This window comes from Neoarius graeffei, chromosome 21, assembly GCF_027579695.1.
Source record: "Neoarius graeffei isolate fNeoGra1 chromosome 21, fNeoGra1.pri, whole genome shotgun sequence".
Classification (NCBI taxonomy): domain Eukaryota; kingdom Metazoa; phylum Chordata; class Actinopteri; order Siluriformes; family Ariidae; genus Neoarius; species Neoarius graeffei.
The window spans coordinates 31,136,918-31,159,756 of record NC_083589.1 but is presented as its reverse complement, the minus strand read 5'-3'; the positions used below and the strand labels follow the sequence as shown (position 1 = coordinate 31,159,756).

Genomic DNA, 22,839 nt, shown 5'->3' with positions numbered 1-22,839 from the left:
TCGACAACTTCCTGTTACAACTCGGAAGTGCGTCACATCTCCATCATACATGGGACCACTGGCCGAAGACGGCGAGGAAAGGGGGACGACCTGGAGCATATTTTAAAATACGAACGCACTTTCCCTCTGTAATAAGCATGTCAAAAAGCGATTTCTTTAGTCGAGTCCATTTATTTCGAACGGTGAGCGGAATTGTATACACTCACCGGCCATTTTAATCGGAACACGTGTATGTACTGTGCGTGATGGTTACACTCTTACAGCACGATGACGTAGTGGCTAGCGCCTCTATATGAGGCAGTAGACACAAAAATGACGTGTAATCCAAAAATGAACAATTTAAAAATCACAGAACTAAAATATACCAAGTGTCTGTACTTTATATTATTCTACTCTTACAGTTTTCGAAACTGAAACCTCTGAACCGAGGCTGACATACACACGCTGTCACCGTGACCCAAACTCTTATTTCCCGGAAATGGCCCGGCGCTAGAGCTCAGTGGTCTCAATACTCTTTTCGACAACTTCCTGTTACAACTCGGAAGTGCGTCACATCTCCATCATACATGGGACCACTGGCCGAAGACGGCGAGGAAAGGGGACGACCTGGAGTATAATCTAAAATACGAACGCACTTTCCCTCTGTAATAAGCATAAACATGTCAAAAAGCGATTTCTTTAGTCGAGTCCATTTATTTCGAACGGTCAACCGAATTGTATACACTCACCAGCCATTTTAATAGGAACACGTGTACGTGTATGCATATGCACAGTGCGCGACTGTTACACTCATTCTTACAACACGATGACAGAGACAGGAGCCACTATATGAGGCAGTAGGCACAAAAAAGTTTTTCCCAGCATACTCGTGAGTCCACTTGACTTGTAAAATTAGCTGAAAGCAAATGTAGCCTGCTGTCTTTACCGTCTGCCTTTACTGCTTTATCCAAGATTAGAGTGGTGTTCTCACCTCAAAGATAACACATTTGATGACTTTGCCATATTTCTCACACTCCTCTTTTGTTTCAGCCTCTAGGTCTTCATCCACCTCTCCTCTTCCCACCATGTTCTACAAACACAAAAAGCTCATCACTCGTACATACATGGGTTGCATGGTTAAAAAAAACAAACAAACAAAAAACCCTCATTCCTTTTTTTCACGTGTGAACACGCTGCTTTACACCACTCACCCGCAATAACACCACCTTCGTAGGGCACTTGAGGATCTCAGTCAGAGGGTTGACCTCATTCTTTTTCGTATCTGTCAATGAAGGAACATAACCTTATGTTAGAGCACAACTGTTCCTTTCGAGTGAACAGACATGAAGCTCTGTGTTTCTCAGTGCTGTCGGACAGACAGACAGACAGACAGACACTGTACATGTACACCGATCAGCCATAGCATTAAAACCATCGACATGTGAAGTGAATCACATTGATTATCTCATTACAGTGGCACCTGTCAAGGGGTGGGATATATTAGGCAGCAAGAGACGAGAACAGTCAGTTCTTGAAGTTGATGTGTTGGAAGCAGGAAAAACGGGCAAGCGTAAGGATCTGAGCGACTCTGACGAGGGCCAAATTGTGATGGCGAGATGTCTGGGTCTGAACATCTCCAAAACGGCACATCTTGTGGGGTGTTCCCGGTATACAGTGGTTAGTACCAGAGGTGGATAGTAACGAAGTATGTTTACTTGAGTACTGTACTTAAGTACACTTTTTGAGTATCTGTACTTTACTTGAGTATTATTTTTTTTGGAAACTTATGACTTGAAGAAGTTCACTACATTTGAAAGGCAAATATCGTACTTTTCCCTCCACTACATTTACATTTCTACCAAGGTCCTCGTTACTATGAAGCGGCTTTGAAAGTGGATGTTTGTTTTTTTTCTAAAAGGTGATTGTTTTTTTTCGCAGGTGACACTGAGACAGCCAATCAGTAATGACTAGAGTCACGTCACGTCCATAGACTAGATAAAATCAAGTTCAATGATTTCTCAACAGCATTATTTAACACGATCAGTTGATGGCAGAATGGAAGGAGGCGGTTCTTCTGGGGAATGCACACACACCCATGGCTTTACTGAGAACCCATGTTTCAGTTTTCTGAAAGGATTAAAGATTCATTTCGTTTTAAACGTTTGCAAAAAACGAACCACATTACGGCCTTCAAAAACTCACCGTCCAACCTGCGGGAGCATATTGACGTATATAAACGTTTTATTCCAAGAGAAAGCTTGCAGTGAAGTTGTCTGTGCTTTTAGAGCTAGCGATAACGTTGCAATAGCTACAGTATGCAGTCTGGTTAATCAAATGACTTTCTGCGGATTTTCCCACCAAGTTGCCGTAGCCTTGTCCACGGCTAACGTTAATACATAGCTAGTTAACTTGGACACTGTTAGTTAGCATGTAAAAACGGAGTTACGCTAACATGAATAACATTAACTTATCTGAAGCCCTTTCAGAAATGTGTTTTAGCATAATCTTACCAAATAAATAGAATGTAGAAATCTTTCTTTTCTCGTAGCATTAGCTACCCAATATGATTTCGAGCTTGAAAAGAGTTTGCTAGCATATCGGGTGGAGTTTCACTGACTAGCTAGCTTAACGTTAAACCACCATGATGGCATAGCATGCGTTCATTTTGTGAATTCACATTTCTGTCTTTGGTAACGGCATTAGGTTTTGTAAGCGTTGTGGCAATAATACAACAATGCGTTGACAGAAAACGTACTTTTAATACTTAAGTATTTTTAAAAGCAAGTACTTCAGTACTTTAACTTAAAGTGCCATTCCACCATTGGATGTATTCTTTGCCATAAAATACAATAGATTTTGACAACATATATAAATGGTATCACTAGATAAATCTTTTAGCTTCAAAATTATATATCAAACATAATTTTTTGACAACGACAAGTATATTAATTTTGCGACCAAAGTCACGTACCCTTTTAATTTCCACGCGTGATGTCATCGGCAGGTTCCCCTTCTTGTGTACCACGTGACGTGTGACGTGGCACATATCAGCAATGGCGGATAGAACGCGATAAAAATAATACCAATAAATCTAGCTAATACCAATAAATCTAGCTAACTGAAAGATTAACTCAAAATTTTTCGCGATTTTTTTGGCCCCCATATACGAGGAGAAATGACTCTCTCACTTTGGGGGTTTCCTGGTCTAAAAATAGACCGACACGTGGTACACAAGAAGGGGAACCTGCCGATGACATCATGTTTCACTACCGTGCGGAAATTAAAAGGGTAGGTGACTCTGGTCGCAAAATTAATATACTTGTTGTTGTCAAAAAATTATGTTTGATATATCATTTTGAAGCTAAAAGATTTCTCTGTCTAGTCATGTTGTCATAAAATATATTGTATTTTATGCCAAAGAATACAATGGTGGAATGGCACTTTAAGTAAAAATTTGACTGGAAAACTTTCACTTGTATCGGAGTCACATTTGACCAGCGGGATCTGTACTTTGAAGTAATGAAGTTGGGTACTTTGTCCACCTCTGGTTAGTACCTACCAAAAGTGGTCCAAGGAAGGACAACCGGTGAACTGGTGACAGGGTCATGGGTGTTGAAGAATCATTGATTCGCATGGGGCCTGAAGGCTAGCCTATATGGTCCAATCCCACAGCAGAGCTACTGTAGCACAAACTGCTGAAAAAGTTAATGCTGGCTAAAACAGAAAGGTGTCAGCAGTAACTTTTTCAGCAGTTTGTACAAGAGCAGCTCTTCTGTAGGACTGGACCATATGGGCTAGCTTTCGTTTTGGACATGCTCGGACCCAGTCATCTAGCCATCACAATAGGCCATTTGCAGGAATTGGTCACGTGTCAATTTTCCCCATAGCAACAAGCCCGTGGTGGGCAAGCTAACTTGACATTCCTTGACGACCATAAGAGATTGACTGGCGATGCAAAGCAATCCATTTCTATAATAGCTGTTTTTACCTTTTCTACTGTCTTTTTTTTTTTGACCCGAATTTTCGTGTGTACTTGGAAAAAGGTTGTGGTTTTGACTTCTGTCGTAAGTTAAAGCGAATCATTGGCCGTAAAAGAGAGTTTTTTGGACTCAAGATGGTCGCCGCCGAAAGAAATTCATGTGTGAAATGGCGGATTTCTCAGGTATGTTTATAACTTATAATTTCTCCTTTTCTACCTTTATCATTCGCTTAATGTGTGAAGATTCTTGAAAATAAATACAGATATATAAATACAAATATATCCGCAATTTCACACGTGAATTTCTTTCGGCGGCGACCGACTTGAGTCCAAAAAACTCTCTTTTACGGCCAATGATCTGCTTTAACTTACGACAGAAGTTAATAAAACCACAAACTTTTTCCAAGTACACACGAAAATTCAGGTAAAAAAAAAAAAAGACAGTAGAAAAGGTAAAAACAGCTATTATAGAAATGGATTGCTTTGCATCGCCAATCAAACTCTTATGGTTGTCAAGGAATGTCAAGTTAGCTTGCCCACCACGGGCTTGTTGCTATGGGGAAAATTGACATGTGACCCATTCCTGCAAATGGCCTATTTGGCCCTTGTCAGAGTCGCTCAGATCCTTACGCTTGCCCATTTTTCCTGCTTCCAACACATCAACTTCAAGAACTGACTGTTCTCGTCTCTTGCTGCCTAATATATCCCACCCCTTGACAGGTGCCACTGTAATGAGATAATCAATGTGATTCACTTCACCTCTCAGTGTAGATAATGTTATGGCTGATCAGTGTATACTGAAAAATCAGAAAAATGAGCATGATTCTCACCACACGAAGCAAGAATAAATGACTACACTACCAAAAGTGTGCCACGTTTCAAGCCCCGTGCTTGTAAGCTATAGCAAGTAAGCTACAAGGTAATGACATGGATATCTGAAAATAAAGGCAGAAGCCTGATGTGTCGCTATGAGAGTAATGCCCTATGGAAACCAAACCTGCTGCTCCTGAATTATAGCCAGGCGTGTCAGCTGCATTCTGACCGGAACCTCCAGCTGAGAAAACACACACACAGTCCACAAATGATTAAACATGTTCTTAAAAACGATATCCATGTAACCTGAATATCAGTTTATTCAACCGTTAAAAACAGAGCCAAGGTTAACCCAAATTTTCTTTTATCGTGTATGAAAGTTGATGTGATCAGTGAGTGTGACTGATTGCACGCATGAGCTCACTCTTTTCTGTCAAGTCTCCAACGATGATCTTCCCACCCCGTTTGCTTGTTTTCTCCACTGACAGAGCTGTACTCAGCCCCTGTTCATGCTTGCCCAGGCCCTGGCCTTCCCGAAAGCCATACTTCTGCATAATCTTGTGAGCAACCGTCCCTCTGCAGTACACACACACACACACACACACACACACACACACACACACACACACCTAGCTGTAGCACATCAGACAGTACAACTATCAACGAGCACTGATGAACACAGTTTCATTCCAGAAAATGAAAATCCGGTGATGGTAAGCCTCGAGTCGTTCATTCAAAGTTAGTCACGTCCATTTTAAACAACTTTAAGTGTAACCTGTCACCTTCTGCGTCATGTGTTTTGACAAAAACGGACCACATCTAAGAAACATAATTAATAATGAGCTAAATGAGTAGTGCTGGAAATAAGCATTTCAGTAAGAAGAAGAAGGTGGTGATAGTGGTCAAAAATGAAAAGTACGTCATTTTCCCCTTCATCGCAAACATAGTTAACTAGTTGATTTAGACTTCTGCAAAAGATTTTTTTTGGCTCAGTAATATTATTTACACATAAACAGACTCATAAATCACCAGAAAAATCAGCAGTCAGTAAATCAGTTCCTCTTGCTAATTTCCGAGGAAGAAAATGATTCGTTCCATAGGACACTTTCTCAGCTTCAACAGCATCGCTACTCAGTTATATTTATAAAAAAAAAAAATACAAAATTCAAATGGGGCAGCGGTGGCTTAGGCCAAGTTTACATTAGACCGCATCTGTCTCGTTTTCTTCGCGGATGCACTGTCCATTTACATTAAAACGCCGGGAAACGGGAATCCGCCAGCGTCCACGTATTCAATCCAGATCGTGTCAGCTCCGGTGCTGTGTAAACATTGAGAATACGCGGATGCGCTGTGCTGAGCTCTAGCTGGCGTCGTCATTGGACAACGTCACTGTGACATCCACCTTCCTGATTCGCTGGCGTTGGTCATGTGACGCGACTGCTGAAAAACGGCGCGGACTTCCGCCTTGTATCACCTTTCATTAAAGAGTATAAAAGTATGAAAATACTGCAAATACTGATGCAAATACTGCCCATTGTGTAGTTATGATTGTCTTTAGGCTTGCCATCCTTCCACTTGCAAGTGGTAAGTGACGCGCGTGCCCGACATGCACTGAGATCACACACAGCGGCTCAGTCCCGAATCACTGCTCGTGCACTACACTCGCGTGCTCTGTGAGCTGCGCAGGGCCGGAGTGCGCACCCTCCAGAGGGCACTCGCTGTTCAGGGCGGAGTGATTTGGAGCCCAGGATGCCTGCGGAGCCGAGCGTATCCGTGTATTGGCGTTGCTGTGTGCACGCGAATCGTGTATTGGTGTTGCTGTGTGCACACTAATCGTTTTAAAAACGTTAATCTGATGATCCGCTGATACGGTCTAATGTAAACCCCACCTTAGTGATGAAGATTCTGGTCTGTATCATGGCTGACCCTGTTCCCTCAGGACATGTACAAGTAAAGCATTTAACTGCCCTGTGTTTGTACACCTAACAATAAAGGCTGCCATTGTCTTGTCAAGAGTCTGATGATGACGATGATTCAGTACTACAACAGCAAAGTACTTCAAGTCTGTGTAACGCCTCTAAACCCCTCTTTTTTCCCTTGTACAAAGCAACAATCATTATGTTGATTGACCATGTGTTTTCGGACCATAGCTGATCCAAAAGGCTATAAATTCATGGAAAAATCAATAAGATCAGCCGATTTTCACGGAATCTGCCGAGACTGAACCGGAAGATCCCGAAGCGGTGCGTGACGTCACACGTGTAACAATCCGGGTATCGATTTCGTTCCTGTGCGCAGCAGTGGTTAGACCAGTCTCGATATGGAGTCACGTTCTGGAGAGAATTCTGATAGCGATTGGGATTCTTATTAGACTGGTACCAAAATCCAGAATTGTGACATCCAAAGGCATTTTTGAGACAAAGTCGGCAAACAATCTTATTTTGTCAATTTGGGTGTGCGCCGAATTCAAATCTGCAATATGCCGAGCTCTATCTGACCTCTGTTGACCTCTAGAGGTCATTGAACTTTGGGCCTGTAAATGTCTCAGCTGAACCCAGTTTCTCAGCTTTCTAAGGAATGAAATGTACTAAAATGATTAATGAAGTTAGCAAATGGCCTTGTATGTTAAATGTTTGGGTGCTGAATTCATTTTTCATTTGTAAAACGACATATGACCTCTGATAACCTCAAGGTCATTAAACTTGGCCTATAGGCCTATGCATTTAACGGCATTTTTAAACTGACTTTACTCCCCCAAAAAGAATATGAACAGACAAAAAACAAATAGAAAGGAACAAATACAACATGAAATGCCAGTCCATGTACATGTGACTTACTTTTCACAATGAGAATGCCTAGGCGATCACCTTGCATAACATTGCATTACATTTAGCGGTTATTGTTTATACAAAGCTACTGAAAAAAGGACAGATTCAGCAGCATACAAAATGTGGGGGCATACAGGGTATACAGGTTAATCAGGGTTAGTATATCTCATCTCATTATCTCTAGCCGCTTTATCCTTCTACAGGGTCGCAGGCAAGCTGGAGCCTATCCCAGCTGACTACGGGCGAAAGGCGGGGTACACCCTGGACAAGTCGCCAGGTCATCACAGGGCTGACACATAGACACAGACAACCATTCACACTCGCATTCACACCTACGGTCAATTTAGAGTCACCAGTTAACCTAACCTGCATGTCTTTGGACTGTGGGGGAAACCGGAGCACCCGGAGGAAACCCACGCGGACACAGGGAGAACATGCAAACTCCACACAGAAAGGCCCTCGCCGGCCCCGGGGCTCAAACCCAGGACCTTCTTGCTGTGAGGCGACAGCGCTAACCACTACACCACCGTGCCGCCCGGGGTTAGTATATATGAGAGTTTTTTTCTTTGTTTTTTGTTTTGTTTTAAACAGGGTAAAGCCTTTACAAAAAAACAACAAAGAAAAAAACTCTCATATATACTAACCCTGATGAACCTGTATACCCTGTATGCCCCCACATTTTGTATGCTGCTGAATCTGTCCTTTTTTCAGTAGCTTTGTATAAACAATAACCGCTAAATGTAATGCAATGTTATGTAAGGTGATCGCCTTGGCATTCTCATTGTGAAAAGTAAGTCACATGTACATGGACTGGCATTTAATGTTGTATTTGTTCCTTTCTATTTATTTTTGTCTGTTCATATTCTTTTTGGGGGAGTAAAGTCAGTTTAAAAATGCCATTAAATGCATAGGCCTATAGAGATCTTGCAGTCACGTGACCGGAAAGTACACAGCCGCCATCTTGTCGGTAAAAAACACAGCTGAATACTGCTGCACTCGTTTACAGAAGGGATAAATTTCAACCGACGGACTACACGGCTCATTTTTCTAATGAACAGATAACTAGATATATGTCTAAAATAAACGATCTACAGATTAGTGACCCTTATGGCTTACCGGACGGAGTTTTCACAACCGTGTCAGTGGATTTTGAACTGCTAGCAGAATACCCAAACGTGTATAATTACCTCATTAACTTTCCCTCGCTGTTCAGTCGTGAAGCACTGCGTGCTTATAAATCTCTGGACAGTTATCTTTACAGAAATTCAGGATTTGTCAACGACTCAGATGTGGCATCTTGTAAACAAGAAAATAATCCTCATTGGATGGGTAAGTCACTTAAGTATCGAGTATAGCACTGACCAGCCGATTATAGAATAGAATAAGGTAATTCCAGCTGTAATTCCAAATCGTCCGTCTTGTTTACCATGGATCTGGCGTTGGAGAGGTAAAGGCTTAGCAGTGGAGATTTGAGTGGCTGTTTTCTGAGCTTAGTCAACAGGCCGGCTCTGCCTGCAGCCTCGCTTTTGCTTCCGCTCCCGACGCCGCCTCCTTCACTTTGCTTCCGATAACAATCCACGGAGACCCCGCTGGTCTCGCTATCTCTTCCGGAATGTTGTGCATGCGATGGAAATCGCTACAAACCGTCATTTTCTGCTGGAAACCAATGTCCAGTAAGTCCATACGGTTGTAGTGGATATTGAAGTCCGGTACAGACGAACAACACGCAAAAATACACACAAAAAACATAAAAAACGTGCACAGGTAGGGAGAGCTTGTAGCCGCAGCCGTTGTAGTAGAATTGTATATAGTAGGGTTTTCCAGAAGAAAAGGTAGAAGTAGAAGGCGGAAATATGGCGTTTGACCGACAAGATGGCGTCTGTCACAATCTGGATTGGCTGTGACGTCACATGCAAGTGCTCCATAGGCCAAGTTTAATGACCTTGAGGTTATCAGTCATATGTCGTTTTACAAATGAAAAATGAATTCAGCACCCAAACATTTAACAAACAAGGCCATTTGCTAACTTCATTAATCATTTTAGTACATTTCATTCCTTAGAAAGCTGAGAAACTGGGTTCAGCTGAGACGTTTACAGGCCCAAAGTTCAATGACCTCTAGAGGTCAACAGAGGTCAGATAGAGCTCGGCATATTGCAGATTTGAATTCGGCACACCCAAATTGACAAAATAAGACTGTTTGCCGACTTTGTCTCAAAAATGCCTTTAACTCCTTAAATAAGCACTTTTTTGAATTTTGGTACCAGTCTATATATGTCGGATGAAGGGGCAGATAATTATCAAGGATATTCCGGAGTAAATGGTTATCTTTTCGAGCCCCCAAGACGAGAAACAGATGCCAGTTCATGACAGTCTTCTTCTGTAGCGCACATAAGATGGAGAGATAGATGGATAGAGAGAGATGTGCAGAACGCAGTGGTTACCCTTTCATCATGTTTTCCTGAACAAAACTAAAAACAAATCGAGTTGCAATACTGCAATCTGAGAGCGTTTAACACGTTTGATTTAATAATTAATGATTGCGCGCGTGCATTTTTCTTCCTGTTCAAGTGCATTGATGTCGCGAGCGTGTAAATGTTGCTCATAATCCTGCAACTGGTGCTGTGTGTGATATAACAGGGGAATTGACAAACTGTCCAAATGTCAGATCAAATGTCATTTATTAAATAAATGGGTTTCTTTTTGCTCCAGTAATTCCCATGTGGTCGTTCTGGTGGTGAAGAACACTTAATGAATCAGATATTATTATTAGTCAGCGACACAAAATCTGCCCACTTCGTTTGTACAAACCTCACCCACTGTCGCTTTAGATTCGTGTCATTTCTCGGAAATTTGTGAACTGAACGTCCTGTTGTAGATGGATTCGAACATCCAAACACAACTCGGCGCCTTCACATCGTTATTTTTGTAAGATAACAACAACTATCCAGTTTCAGCGAGTAAACAAGCACGGAGTCAGATGAACGGAAATGACCCAGATAACCGGGTTCCACGCGTGACGTCATGTGAGATTAGCCCTGGGGCAAGCCTGCCTTCTTCCGGGATCCGGACGCTGCAATTTATTGATAGTTTTGTGCTTGATAATAAAATAACATAATTAATATTATTTCCCCTCCTGCTTTAATTCATTTTGGTCATTATTAGTGATACATATTCATTTTAAACCAATACAATAAGGCATTACGTACACTTTAAACAAACTCTGGACCAGAAGTGTCTTAGCTAACTGTCAAGGTGGAAACTGTGCACGGTAGGGTTTTAAGGAAGCTGTTTCTGCTTCTTGATCCTCCATACATGATGATCTCCCTCATTATGATTGATCTCATGATATGCTGTACACCCTGTGGCCGTTATCTTTTTTCTTTCAGAAAAAACACACCCTCTCTTGTCCAGGTTTTCACGTATATTTAAAAAATAAATAAATAAATAAACAGTTAAAAGGTGTAAAATAAATCAGGATAGAACAGGTAATAGTAAGGAATAAGCAGTGTTCGGTTATGACACTGACCCCATGTTGGCCAGGAAGGAGCTGGTGGGTCCTGGAGGTGAGCGTGGTCTCTCCGAGTCCTCGTAAACAGGGGGCGGGATCGCTGCTTTGGACCGCTGACGACCTTCCTCATCATACGAGTATGACGCTGACACAAGACAACACATGCAACGTGAGAATCAATGATAGATGCTCACAAACACACGCTACGCTCAGGTTTCTGTCCTTCACTTGAAAACCTTAAAGTGTACATCACGGGTAAATTCAGGAGTGAGATCAGTGTAATTCTCCTATTTTATATTAAACTTTGGTCAAATATCTCTAACATTTTGTACAATTTTTTTACCTTGCACAATACCAGAAAAATTCAGTTGAAATCAAGCCATTTGAGGCGAATTGGTCTGCCTCTGAAAAACTTGGCATTTGGATTTCACGGCAAACACTGATTTTCGTGACGTCATCTGCGGGACGCCTCCTTCTGAATCCTACGTCAGCGCTGGTTTGTTTATGAGAAAACAACCTGGTGGTTTTCTGCAAATTTCCTCAACGTTATGGCGTAATTATTAAAATGGTAGCAACACCAATCTTGATGGGATTAGTACTCATTGTTTCCCAAAAGACCGGACAATGAGAGAGAAATGGGAGCGCTTGGTCTACACAGGCTGTGCACTGAAAACGTGCAAAGCTCGCGCAGCCTGCTGGCGCTTCCGCAGGTGACGTCACGAATCTGGCTCCAGACCAGAGGTGCAAAAAGTACTGAAAAATTGTAATTAAGTAAAAGTATCTTTACTTTGCTTAAATTCTACTCAAGCAAAAGTAAAAGTACCCATCTAAAAATCTACTCGAGTAAAAGTAAAAAAGTACTCAATTTAAAATGTACTTTGAGTAAAAGTTACTTAGTTACTTTCAATTATTTGATGTAAAAAAAGAAAGGACAAGTCATAAATCAAATTGTTTTTAATGAACTATTAGTCCACATAACCTTTCAGGCAGTATAATGTATAAAGCTTTGTTTGGACTACCCCATAAAACATTTTCAAGTACAAGTGGCATAACTTGTAAATTCGATCATCCATTTTTTTCTTTACTGACAAATGCCTGCTATTTTTATGCATACTTATTTATTTATATTTATATTTATATATATATATATATATATATATATATATATATATATATATATATATACATATACACACACACACACGAGTGATTCCACGCTTATGGGTACTGAAATGAGGACATGAACTTATTTTTAAAAATTCACCTAAAACCATTTCTTTTTTTACCATCAGGTCACAAAACATGTAATCTTTAATGAATGATATGTTAAAAGATAACTTTAATTTTCTGAGATGTAATAAAAACATATTTATATGCCAAAGTCAAGCCTATGAGTTCCAAAATGATGTCTGTTACATTACTTCTGTTACGATTGTCCATCTCGCGTCTGTTACAAATTAATTACAATCTAGCTCTATACCATGTTAATCTTATTGAAAGAATGTGTATGTTTATTCTACTACACATGTTTATTAATTATATTTGCTAAAACATCACCTTCCTATGTTTCAAAAAGTAATTCTACATTGTTAAAACTGAGAATATATATGTCCACAACACTTCTGTTACGTTCTGACTTTGGCATATAAATATGTTTTTATTACATCTCAGAAAATTAAAGTTATCTTTTAACATATCATTCATTAAAGATTACATGTTTTGTGACCTGATGGTAAAAAAAGAAATGGTTTTAGGTGAATTTTTAAAAATAAGTTCATGTCCCCATTTCAGTACCCATAAGCGTGGAATCACTCATATATATATATATATATATATATATATATATATGTGTGTGTGTGTATATATACAGAGTCTACCTGTAATGTGCAATTTTTCTGAGCCTCTCAATAAGGCAATTTTTCTATACTTTTTCACGGTAGATAATGCAAAGAGCCCTCTGTATTTAATCCTTCGTTTGTCTAATTTTTATTTCAGTTTTATTTGTTATCTGTTTGACATTTTCTTGCTACTGTAACACGTGAATTTCCCCCATGTGGGATGAATAAAGTGAATCTAATCTAATCTAATCTAATCTAATCTAATCTAATCTAATCTATTAAAGCCACTAAAGCAGACTTACTAAATGACACATATGAAACGTAAACCAACCAAACTCAAAGTGTCCAGGGCTCTCACGATTTAAAGACAGCTAAGCGATTCCTTAGTAACACTGTGCTCTTCCTTATATAGAAAATATAATTGACAAATTAACTGCATAATATTTACAACCTGTCGAGAGGTAACGTGCAAACTATTTTGAGACCACCCCATAAAACATTCTTAAGCAAAGTGCCAAATTCTGAATTGTATGGTCCAACTCAAACACCACAATAAAAAAAGAAAAGAAAACCAAACAAAGTATCCAAGACAGTGAAAAGGTTTTGATGGCCTATCAGTGACCTCCCAGAGCTCTAGTCGAGGCTACAGCCAACAACCCAGGAGCTCGTCTATACATGAATTAGGATTTTTTCATAAGAGACCAATTGCAACTAAAACCATGCACTCGTATTATTTCTGACTGTCGTTCTGATAAAACAAATTTGTAAACGTGAGGTGATTCATTTCATTTAGGCTACTTCACTTGAAACGTTAGTGACGAGTATGGATGCTAGGCGGCCAAAAGAATTGATAATGAAGGCACATTTTACTTAACAGTGGAAGTTATATAACGTTTGGGATACACAGGTAAATGCACATATCTACTTACCACCACATGCTTCCGCAGATTTGATGTGGAAGTTTTGTAGACTGATAGCTCTGTACGGCAGGGCAGGCACATTTTGCATTGCATTATTATGTTATTGCCTCGTTTGCGTTTGAATGCAAAGTACTGGCTGAGATATGGCCAAGGATTTCCCTCGCTGTCCGGCGCATCTGTTCCACGGGAATTCTCTTCTTGGCAATCCTCAACCTCCTCCATGACCTCCTCTATCTCTTGCTCGGCTACCTCGGCACCAGCCATCATCCAACCATACATGTAGGCTAATATGGATATTCCACGCGCGTGCCTGCACCAGTTTCCTTTCAGTTCAGACCAATTGCTTTTTTTCCCCCGCATTTAATTTTTTTACTCAGTAACGGGCGGTTTTCGAACGTAGCGAAGTAAAATACTTGGTTCAAAATGTACTTGAGTAAAAGTAAAATTACCCATTTCAAAAACTACTTAAAAAATTACAAATTACACAAAAAATCTACTTAATTACAGTAACGTGAGTAAATGTAATTCGTTACTTTCCACCTCTGCTCCAGACTCCCTTGGGATTTTTCCAGACGCGTTTTGTTATTTTATTTTTTTCTGCTGTAGACAGATGGCCTTGTGCAAAATTACCCTTCTGGACGAGTGTGTAAAGGGACATACTTTCATATAAAAAAAAAAAGTCCAGAATATGCACTTTAATATGCAAATAAAAAGCCAAAGCACAACAGAAGGTTGTCGAATAAGATTGTGAAGTTGAGAAAATACAACGACCGGTGACTTTTTTTTTTTTTAAATGGAGTGATGACGCTGTTTGCCGTGTTACCATGACAACCAAGCCCTGGCTTGTGGCAATGACCAAAACCATTACAGAGTAATAAAGTGACATAGTATTTAGTGCCCTAGTGCAGTCTGGGACTGTGTGCATTAACTGTTGAAAGTGAATTATGAAATAGACTTGCATAATTACACTTGTAATTATGAAACCTTTGCGTTAATGTCATTAATGAAAACAGGCAACTATTTCTTTTATAGACTTTTTAGAAATAGGCTCCAAGCTTTGTAAAACACCTACGTGACAAAATAAAGATGGATCCTGAACCGACCGTATCATAAGACCATATCAACCTCATGGAGACCAGTTTAAACTACAGCGTGTACCACCATATGAGCTGTCTTACAACTATGGCAGATAATATTAGTAATCATGTACAGTACACATTTGCACACTGTATCAGAGAGAAAAACACGCAGTAGCTGCAAACAATACACATTATTCTATCCACATTCACTGGATCTGCACAATCGTGCGCTCTGATTGCCTTGTAGTAGAGTAGCCAATCAACTCATACCGTGAGGAGAGAAAAACAAAATGGCGGCGCGTGCTGCTGAACCAACCGAGGAAGAAATAAAAGCTCTACTTGAAAACAAAACCCCAAAAAATACAAAAAAAAGCAACGAAATATGCAAAGTATATGATGGTAAGAACATATCCTTTTTCTTTTTTTTCCAAGAATTATTATTATAGCATTTTTCACAAAATTGCTCCTGTCATTTCGCCGGTTTGTTTACATTCTTCATCTTTAAGCGTTAAAATTGGCTGAATTTTTTTTTTTAGACTGGTCCAAAAGCTCAAAGAAGTTTGAAAATTACAGGACTGAAATGTCCAAGGAAGAATTAAACCAGAGCGTCAGTGACGCAGGAGCTCACACGGCCGCACCATGAGAAACCAGAATCGTTTATAATTAGCCAAGTTGCTCTTCATGAAAACAATTTGATCTTTAAAACAAAATCAGAATCAAAATCCATTGAAAACTCAGGGAGGAGTAGCGATTTTACTGAAAGTTCGTTAATCGGCCTAGTCAGCAACTTGTTAATGAGAAATCTCAAAACCAGGGAGTAACTTTTGTGCAGACTGATTTGATCTTCCAATCAAAAACAACCAGAATCGAAATTCATTGAAAACTCAGGGAGGAGTTGCAGTTTTTGTGGACAGACAAACGGACGTCTAAAGCTGTCCTAGACCTCGGCATGACAGCAAGACGGCACTTTCTACAAAAAAACAACTCTCAAGGTCAATTCGTGCAGCCATCGAAAGGTTTTTAAGAAGTCCGCCGAAGCTGAAATGATTTTGTCGGACGTTTTGTATAAAGTTTTAATTTATCGGATTTGCAAAAAAATAAAAATGCTCCGGGCGGCACGGTGGTGTAGTGGTTAGCGCTGTCGCCTCACAGCAAGAAGGTCCGGGTTCGAGCCCCGTGGCCGACGAGGGCCTTTCTGTGTGGAGTTTGCATGTTCTCCCCGTGTCCGCGTGGGTTTCCTCCGGGTGCTCCGGTTTCCCCCACAGTCCAAAGACATGCAGGTTAGGTTAACTGGTGACTCTAAATTGACCGTAGGTGTGAATGGTTGTCTGTGTCTATGTGTCAGCCCTGTGATGACCTGGCGACTAGTCCAGGGTGTACCCCGCCTTTCACCCGTAGTCGGCTGGGATAGGCTCCAGCTTGCCTGCGACCCTGTAGAAGGATAAAGCGGCTAGAGATAATGAGATGAGATGAGATAAAAATGCTCTGTTTCTCAAAATCCAGTGAATGTGGAGAGAATAAAACAGCTATTCCACTCAATCTCATCGTACATGGCTTTTTGCCAGCTCAGTGCTGCGTGCCTCGTCAGCTATCAGCTCATGTACGACTCAGTTTCATGGAATAACTGTTAAATAGCTACAGAATTTTACTTACAGTCTTTCTCCACTAGAGATGATGGAGGTGCGATCGCAGCTCCGCCCAAATCTGTGTGCCAAACAAGACGCCGTTAGAATAAAAACACACAGCACGAAAAGTAGAATTGTGTTCAAGTATGAGCTGGATGAAAAGATCAGCCTCCACCTCTGGTGATGGACTATTTTAATCAGACCTTTCAGCCGTTTTGTAATGAAGGAACAACAATAATAATAATAATAATAATAATAATAATAATAAACTGTTCTATCTCCTTCAGAAACAAACAGCTCAAAAAGAACATTACCCTGATATACATTTTAAATTACTTTACTGTCTTATTTTTCTACTGCAGATAAAATCATTATACTGAGTACATTAACTGTGTTTTATTCATCTTGTGTCCCAACTACTGCTACTTGAACTTTCAAGTCATAACAGATCACAATCAATCAATCAATCTAAAATTCAGTACTTCTGCCAATTTTTAAAGAAAAGTCGTCTGGATTGTCCACTAGTTTTTGGAAAATATGTTCTGTAGTGCACCAAAGGGACAGGATTCTTTATACCAAAACGTGTTGGAGCATGTTACGTTTAAACAATTACTCAAGTACTTTTCACTTGGAGCAAGGATTTTTCTTTCTTTGATTGCTGGATGAAAGAAAAAAAAATGCTAGTGGCTATAGAATCAGCATCTTTAAACATTTACTTTAAATAAAACGCCCAAATAGGCCATAACCTATCCTTTACAATGTACAGTACTGTGCAAGTCTTAGGCACATGTGTGCTGTAGATCAAAAATGGCTGAAAAATACTGAAATGATTGAATGAATGAACCTTAAAAAAATACTATAAACAGTAATCAGTAAGCCATAATAAATGAAACAAGGTCAATATTTGGTGCGAGACGAAATTCCCTTTGCTTTAAAAAAAAAAAAAGTAGTCTGAGGTCCAATGAGTGCAGTTTTATGCGGAAATGAGCTGTAGGCTTTACTGAGGCCAAGTTTACATTAGACCGTATCTGTCTCGTTTTCTTCGCGGATGCACTGCCCGTTTACATTAAAATGCCTGGAAACGGGAATCCGCCAGCGTCCACGTATTCAATCTAGATCGTGTCTGGTCCGGTGCTGTGTAAACATTGAGAATACGCGGATACGCTGTGCTGAGCTCTAGCTGGCGTCGTCATTGGACAACGTCACTGTGACATCCACCTTCCTGATTCACTGGCGTTGGTCATGTGACACGACTGCTGAAAACCGGCGCGGACTTCCGCCTTGTATCACCTTTCATTAAAGAGTATAAAAGTATGAAAATACTGCAAATACTGATGCAAATACTGCCCATTGTGTAGTTATGATTGTCTTTAGGCTTGCCATCCTTCCACTTGCAAGTGGTAAGTGATATGCGCTGGGATCACACACACAGCGGCTCAGTCCCGAATCACTGCTCGTGCGCTTCACTCGCGCGCTCTGTGAGCTGCGCAGGGCCGGAGTGCGCACCCTCCAGAGGGCACTCGCTGTTCAGGGCGGAGTGATTTGGAACGCAGGATGCCTGCGGAGCCGAGCGTATCCGTGTATTGGTGTTGCTGTGTGCACGCGAATCGTGTATTGGCGTTGCTGTGTGCACACTAATCATTTTAAAAACGTTAATCTGATGATCCGCTGATACGGTCTAATGTAAACCCCACCTGAGCATCTTCCAGAACCTTCACAGTTCTTCTGGACACTTTGTCACACTCGCGTCTTCATTTTGCACCAAAACCCAGCAGTCTTCATTACGTTTTCTTTTTTAATCTGAAAAATGTTCTTCAGGGATGAGAGTGGGTGGTCACCAAAAAAGCAGAAAACAAGATAGCGCCTGAAGCCGGGGGTCTGGGAGGGATACCCCCCCAGGAAAATTTTGAAAAATAAGGCCTTACAAACCACTTTTTCTGCAATCTGAGCTGTAGTAGATAAAAAAATCTGTTGTCTTTTTTATATATTTACATGAAAATGTGTTTCAAATCAATAGGAGTATTGTTTGAATTCAAAATAAAATCACATTCTACATTCAAGGGGTATGGTTATAATTCATGATCAACAAAAATGACAAACTAAATTCACATTAAAGGAACAGTCCACCGTACTTCCATAATGAAATATGTTCTTTTCTGAATTGAGACGAGCTGATCCGTACCTCTCCGAGCTTTGCGCGACCTCCCAGTCAGTCAGACGCGCTGTCACTCCTGTTAGCAATGTAGCTAGGCTCAGCATGGCCAACGGTATTTTTTGGGTCTGTAGTTAGATGCGACCAAACTCTTCTGCGTTTTTCCTGTTTACATAGGTTTATATGACCAGTGATATGAAACAAGTTCAGTTAAAAAAATTGAAACGTGGCGATTTTCTATGCTATGGAAAGTCCGCACTATAATGACAGGCGTACTAACACCTTCTGTGCGCTTCGACAGCGCATTGATACCTGCACTCCTGAGCTCCGTATCAATGCGCTGTCGAAGCACGCAGAAGGTGTTAGTACGCCTGTCATTATAGTGCGGACTTTCCATAGCATAGAAAATCGCCACGTTTCAATTTGTGTAACTGAACTTGTTTCATATCACTGGTCATATAAACCTATGTAAACAGGAAAAACGCGGAAGAGTTTGGTCGCATCTAACTACAGCCCCAAAAATTACCGTTGGCCATGCTGAGCCTAGCTACATTGCTAACAGGAGTGACAGCGCGTCTGACTGCGTCTGACTGACTGGGAGGTCGCGCAAAGTTCGGACAGGTACGGAGCAGCTCGTCTCAATTCAGAAAAGAACATATTTCATTATGGAAGTACGGTGGACTGTTCCTTTAAATGTAAGTTTTATTAATTATCAAAATGTTCATATATTAAACAAAATTTCTTAGGGAGAAAAGGTCAGTCACCCTATGTCCTCATTAGTTGCATATGATTTCAAAAAGTCTTTTGAAATATTTAAGTTTTCAAAACTGTCAGCATTAATTCAGATTTACTGACCATCATATACATGTTCAATGTACTAAATCAAACGAATGCTAAGTTTACGGGATAAATGTCTATGTACACTTTATACAATTATTTATAGTTCACAGTCACTTCTCATTTTCATTTAATCATTTCGGCTTCTTCAGCCTTTTGGCCAAAGACAAAAGCTTGTCAGTCCTCTCTCTGTTTTTTATACCAGCATCGATTTCACCTACCTTCGCTTCGTCTCGCTTGTCAATTGTATTCGGCATTTTGAGTAAAAAAGCCGATACGAAAGAGAAACGTATTTTTGAAGCGCAGCGATGATGAACATGTGCAAGTTTCGATAAAATAGAACAGATGCGGGTACTTTTGTAAGAACTGTTATGATTGGCTTTTGTTCTCTCTCACGCTCTTGTAACAACTGTTATGATTGGCTATCATGCTCTCGCCAGCGATGTTTTGGCCAATTACATTGTAGATAACACGTATTCTACCGCGAGACTTAGCGAGACTAAAGATGGCGAAACTGTAAACATATAACATCGTTATACGCTTGAGTATCACGAAGGAACATACCCCAACCCCCCTCAATGAAAAAAAAATCTCAACGGATTTGGCATAATATCGATTTTCGCTCAGAAAAAGCGGAAATCCGCCGAAAAGCGGAAAACTCTCATCCCTGGTTCTTATATAATATGCTGCTCAGATACAAAAAAAATATCTGTAACATTTAATTTTGCGCTGGAAAACAAACATTTGTACCCTAAAATATTTTAGCAATGTTTTTACTTGATAATGTAGAAATCATAAAATAGAAATCTATAACAAACTTTGTATGAAAAAAATAGGGTGCCTAAGACTTTCGCACAGTACTGTAGCTAATGAGTAAGAGATCAAGAGAGAGAAACGGTAAGTGATAACGGTGCTGCACTTTCAGAAGACACCCACTTCTCTTCCTCTTCTCTTTCTCGTACTCCTCATCTTCGTCAGAGTCTGCCTCTGCAGGGAAGCGAGAGAAACCACTGGGTGCGCTTCCTTCATGACGCTCTTTACGCTTTCTACAGAAGCAAAAGACACCACAGTGAAATGGTTAATCGACGGATGGTGAATGTATACTGTATTATTAGTGCAGTGTATATACACACACACACACACACACACACACACACACACACACACACACGCGTACTTCTCCCTCTCCTCGATCTCCTTCTGCCGCTCCTGCTCCCTCTGTCTCTGGCGCTCCTCTCGCTGCCTTTTCACCACCTTCTCATAGTCGTTGGGGAACATGGGATCGTATTCGTCAGCGAGTGGGATCAGGACATCGCCTGAGGAAAAGCCAGCAGGTGCAGAGTCCTATCTCACACACACACACACACACACACACACACACACACACGGAAAATGTTATATACACACTACCCAGCCAAAAATAAAAATTAGCTTTGATTATGGCGTGTATTCGCTGTGGCATTCTCCCCCCCCAACAACAACAACCTTATGCAACGTCAACATTTATTTCCCTCCAAAACTGCATTGATTTTTCACCGAGATCTTGGATTGATGACAGGAGAATCGAACCACTCTGTAAAATCTTCTCCACCATCCCAAACACAGGGATGTGATTTGGGGCTGGTGAAATTATCTGAAAATTTTAGGTGGGGGTCTGGGGGCCGCAGGCCCCCAGCTGGTCCAGGGCAGCGCCCTGGTGGGGGGACAAGGGGGGAAGCCCCCCGAAGCTCCTGGGTTTTGGGGTTTTCTGACTTAAAAATTGTACTAAAATGGCAAGCAAAACACACAAGAAAAAACTTGTCATGATTAACAAATTCAAGCCAATTTAATGGTCAACATGCAACTCTAACACACACGCTCACTCTCTCTCTCTCACACACTCACTCTCACTCACTAACTCACACTCTCTCTCTCTCTCTCTCTCTCTCTCACTCACTCACCCCCCCCAAAGAACCGGCGCGAGCAGGGCCCGCTAGCCCCGCACCTTGGGACGTAATTCGCCCCGAGGCGAGCCGTGGCGCTCCGCTTAGGTTTCGTTTCTATCCCGGGCTCCAGCCCGACTTTGGACGCTCGTAGCTCGGGCAGGGGAGGTCCCAGTATCCCCAAACTTGACAGCCAGAGACCTCTGCCCTCTCCCCAAAGAACGAAATCGCTGAACAAATGTCTCACAGTCTTATGTCCAACGTCTGTAGCAACCTCTTTCTCCAACCATTCCCAGCGGAACTTGTTTTTCACTATTCTGTCGATTTCTTTAACTCGATTTGCATCTTTACGCTCGATCACGGAGGCTGCCATCTTTCAACTCTTTGTTTGAAGCGAGCTTACGTACAGCTATCTAACAAGCGCGTTCATTGGTTGTTACAGAGCGATGGGCCAATCACGTAGCTCGTTTCATCTCAATGACGTAATTGCGTAAATGACGTAATTACGTCAATGAGATGAAACGAGGTACATGATTGGCCCATCGCTCTGTAACAACCAATGAACGCACTCGCTTCAAACAAACAGTTGAAAGATGACAGCCTCCGTGATCGAGGCATAAAGATGCAAATCCGAGGCTGCCATCTTTCAAACAAAGTCGGAACGAATAGGATACGAATGTGGATTTGAGGGAAAAATCGGAAACATTTTTTTTTCAAGTTTTGAGGTGAAAAAAGCAGAATTCCGTGAATTCGCGGAAAAATCACATCCCTGCAAACACTTTCAATGGGGCTAAGGTCAGGACTCTGTGGTGGCCAGTTCATGTGTGAAAATGATTCATGCTTCCTGAACCACTCTTTCACAATCTGAGCCCTAATTTTATCCCCATTCCATCAGGGAAGCAAAAAAAAAAAAAATCCACCTCACATGATAACCCGGTCATTCAGTGCATTCAGGTCATCAGCAGACTTCATTTTATTTTGTTTCTGAGCCTCGACCTGAGCAACTGAAGCAACCCCAGATCATCACACTGCCTCCAGAGGCTTGTACAGTGGCCACTATGCATGATGGGTACGTCGCTTCATGGGGTTCCCTTCTTACCCTGACATACCCATCACTCAGGAATACGGTCAATCTGGACTTATCGGATCACATGACCTTTCTCCAATTGCTCCCGAGTCCAGTCTTTATGCTCCCTGACAAACTTTTCTCCTGATTAGTCTCACAAACAAGTGGATTTCTTACAACCACACAGCTGTTTAGACCCAATTCTGAGAGTTCTTGTTACATTGCGAGTGTGGAAATGCTCTGACTTTCACTATTATGCATAGTGTCTTGCTAAAGTATTCATCCCCCTTG

General features: G+C 41.1%; 1 protein-coding gene across 2 annotated transcripts in view; it reads right to left on the bottom strand.

The window, feature by feature from the left end:
* The window catches only part of rbm17 (RNA binding motif protein 17), a 61,766-nt gene that overhangs the window by 15,922 nt on the left and 23,005 nt on the right, over window positions 1-22,839 (bottom strand). For both annotated transcript variants that reach the window (XM_060902968.1, XM_060902967.1), the window contains exons 4-11: window positions 20,738-20,904; window positions 20,497-20,606; window positions 16,600-16,650; window positions 11,128-11,254; window positions 5,196-5,347; window positions 4,956-5,012; window positions 1,191-1,261; window positions 971-1,069 (exon numbers count right to left, since the gene is read on the bottom strand). In XM_060902968.1, coding sequence (XP_060758951.1) covers window positions 971-1,069; window positions 1,191-1,261; window positions 4,956-5,012; window positions 5,196-5,347; window positions 11,128-11,254; window positions 16,600-16,650; window positions 20,497-20,606; window positions 20,738-20,904 — 834 coding nt within the window. The remainder of the gene's footprint in view (window positions 1-970; window positions 1,070-1,190; window positions 1,262-4,955; window positions 5,013-5,195; window positions 5,348-11,127; window positions 11,255-16,599; window positions 16,651-20,496; window positions 20,607-20,737; window positions 20,905-22,839) is intronic.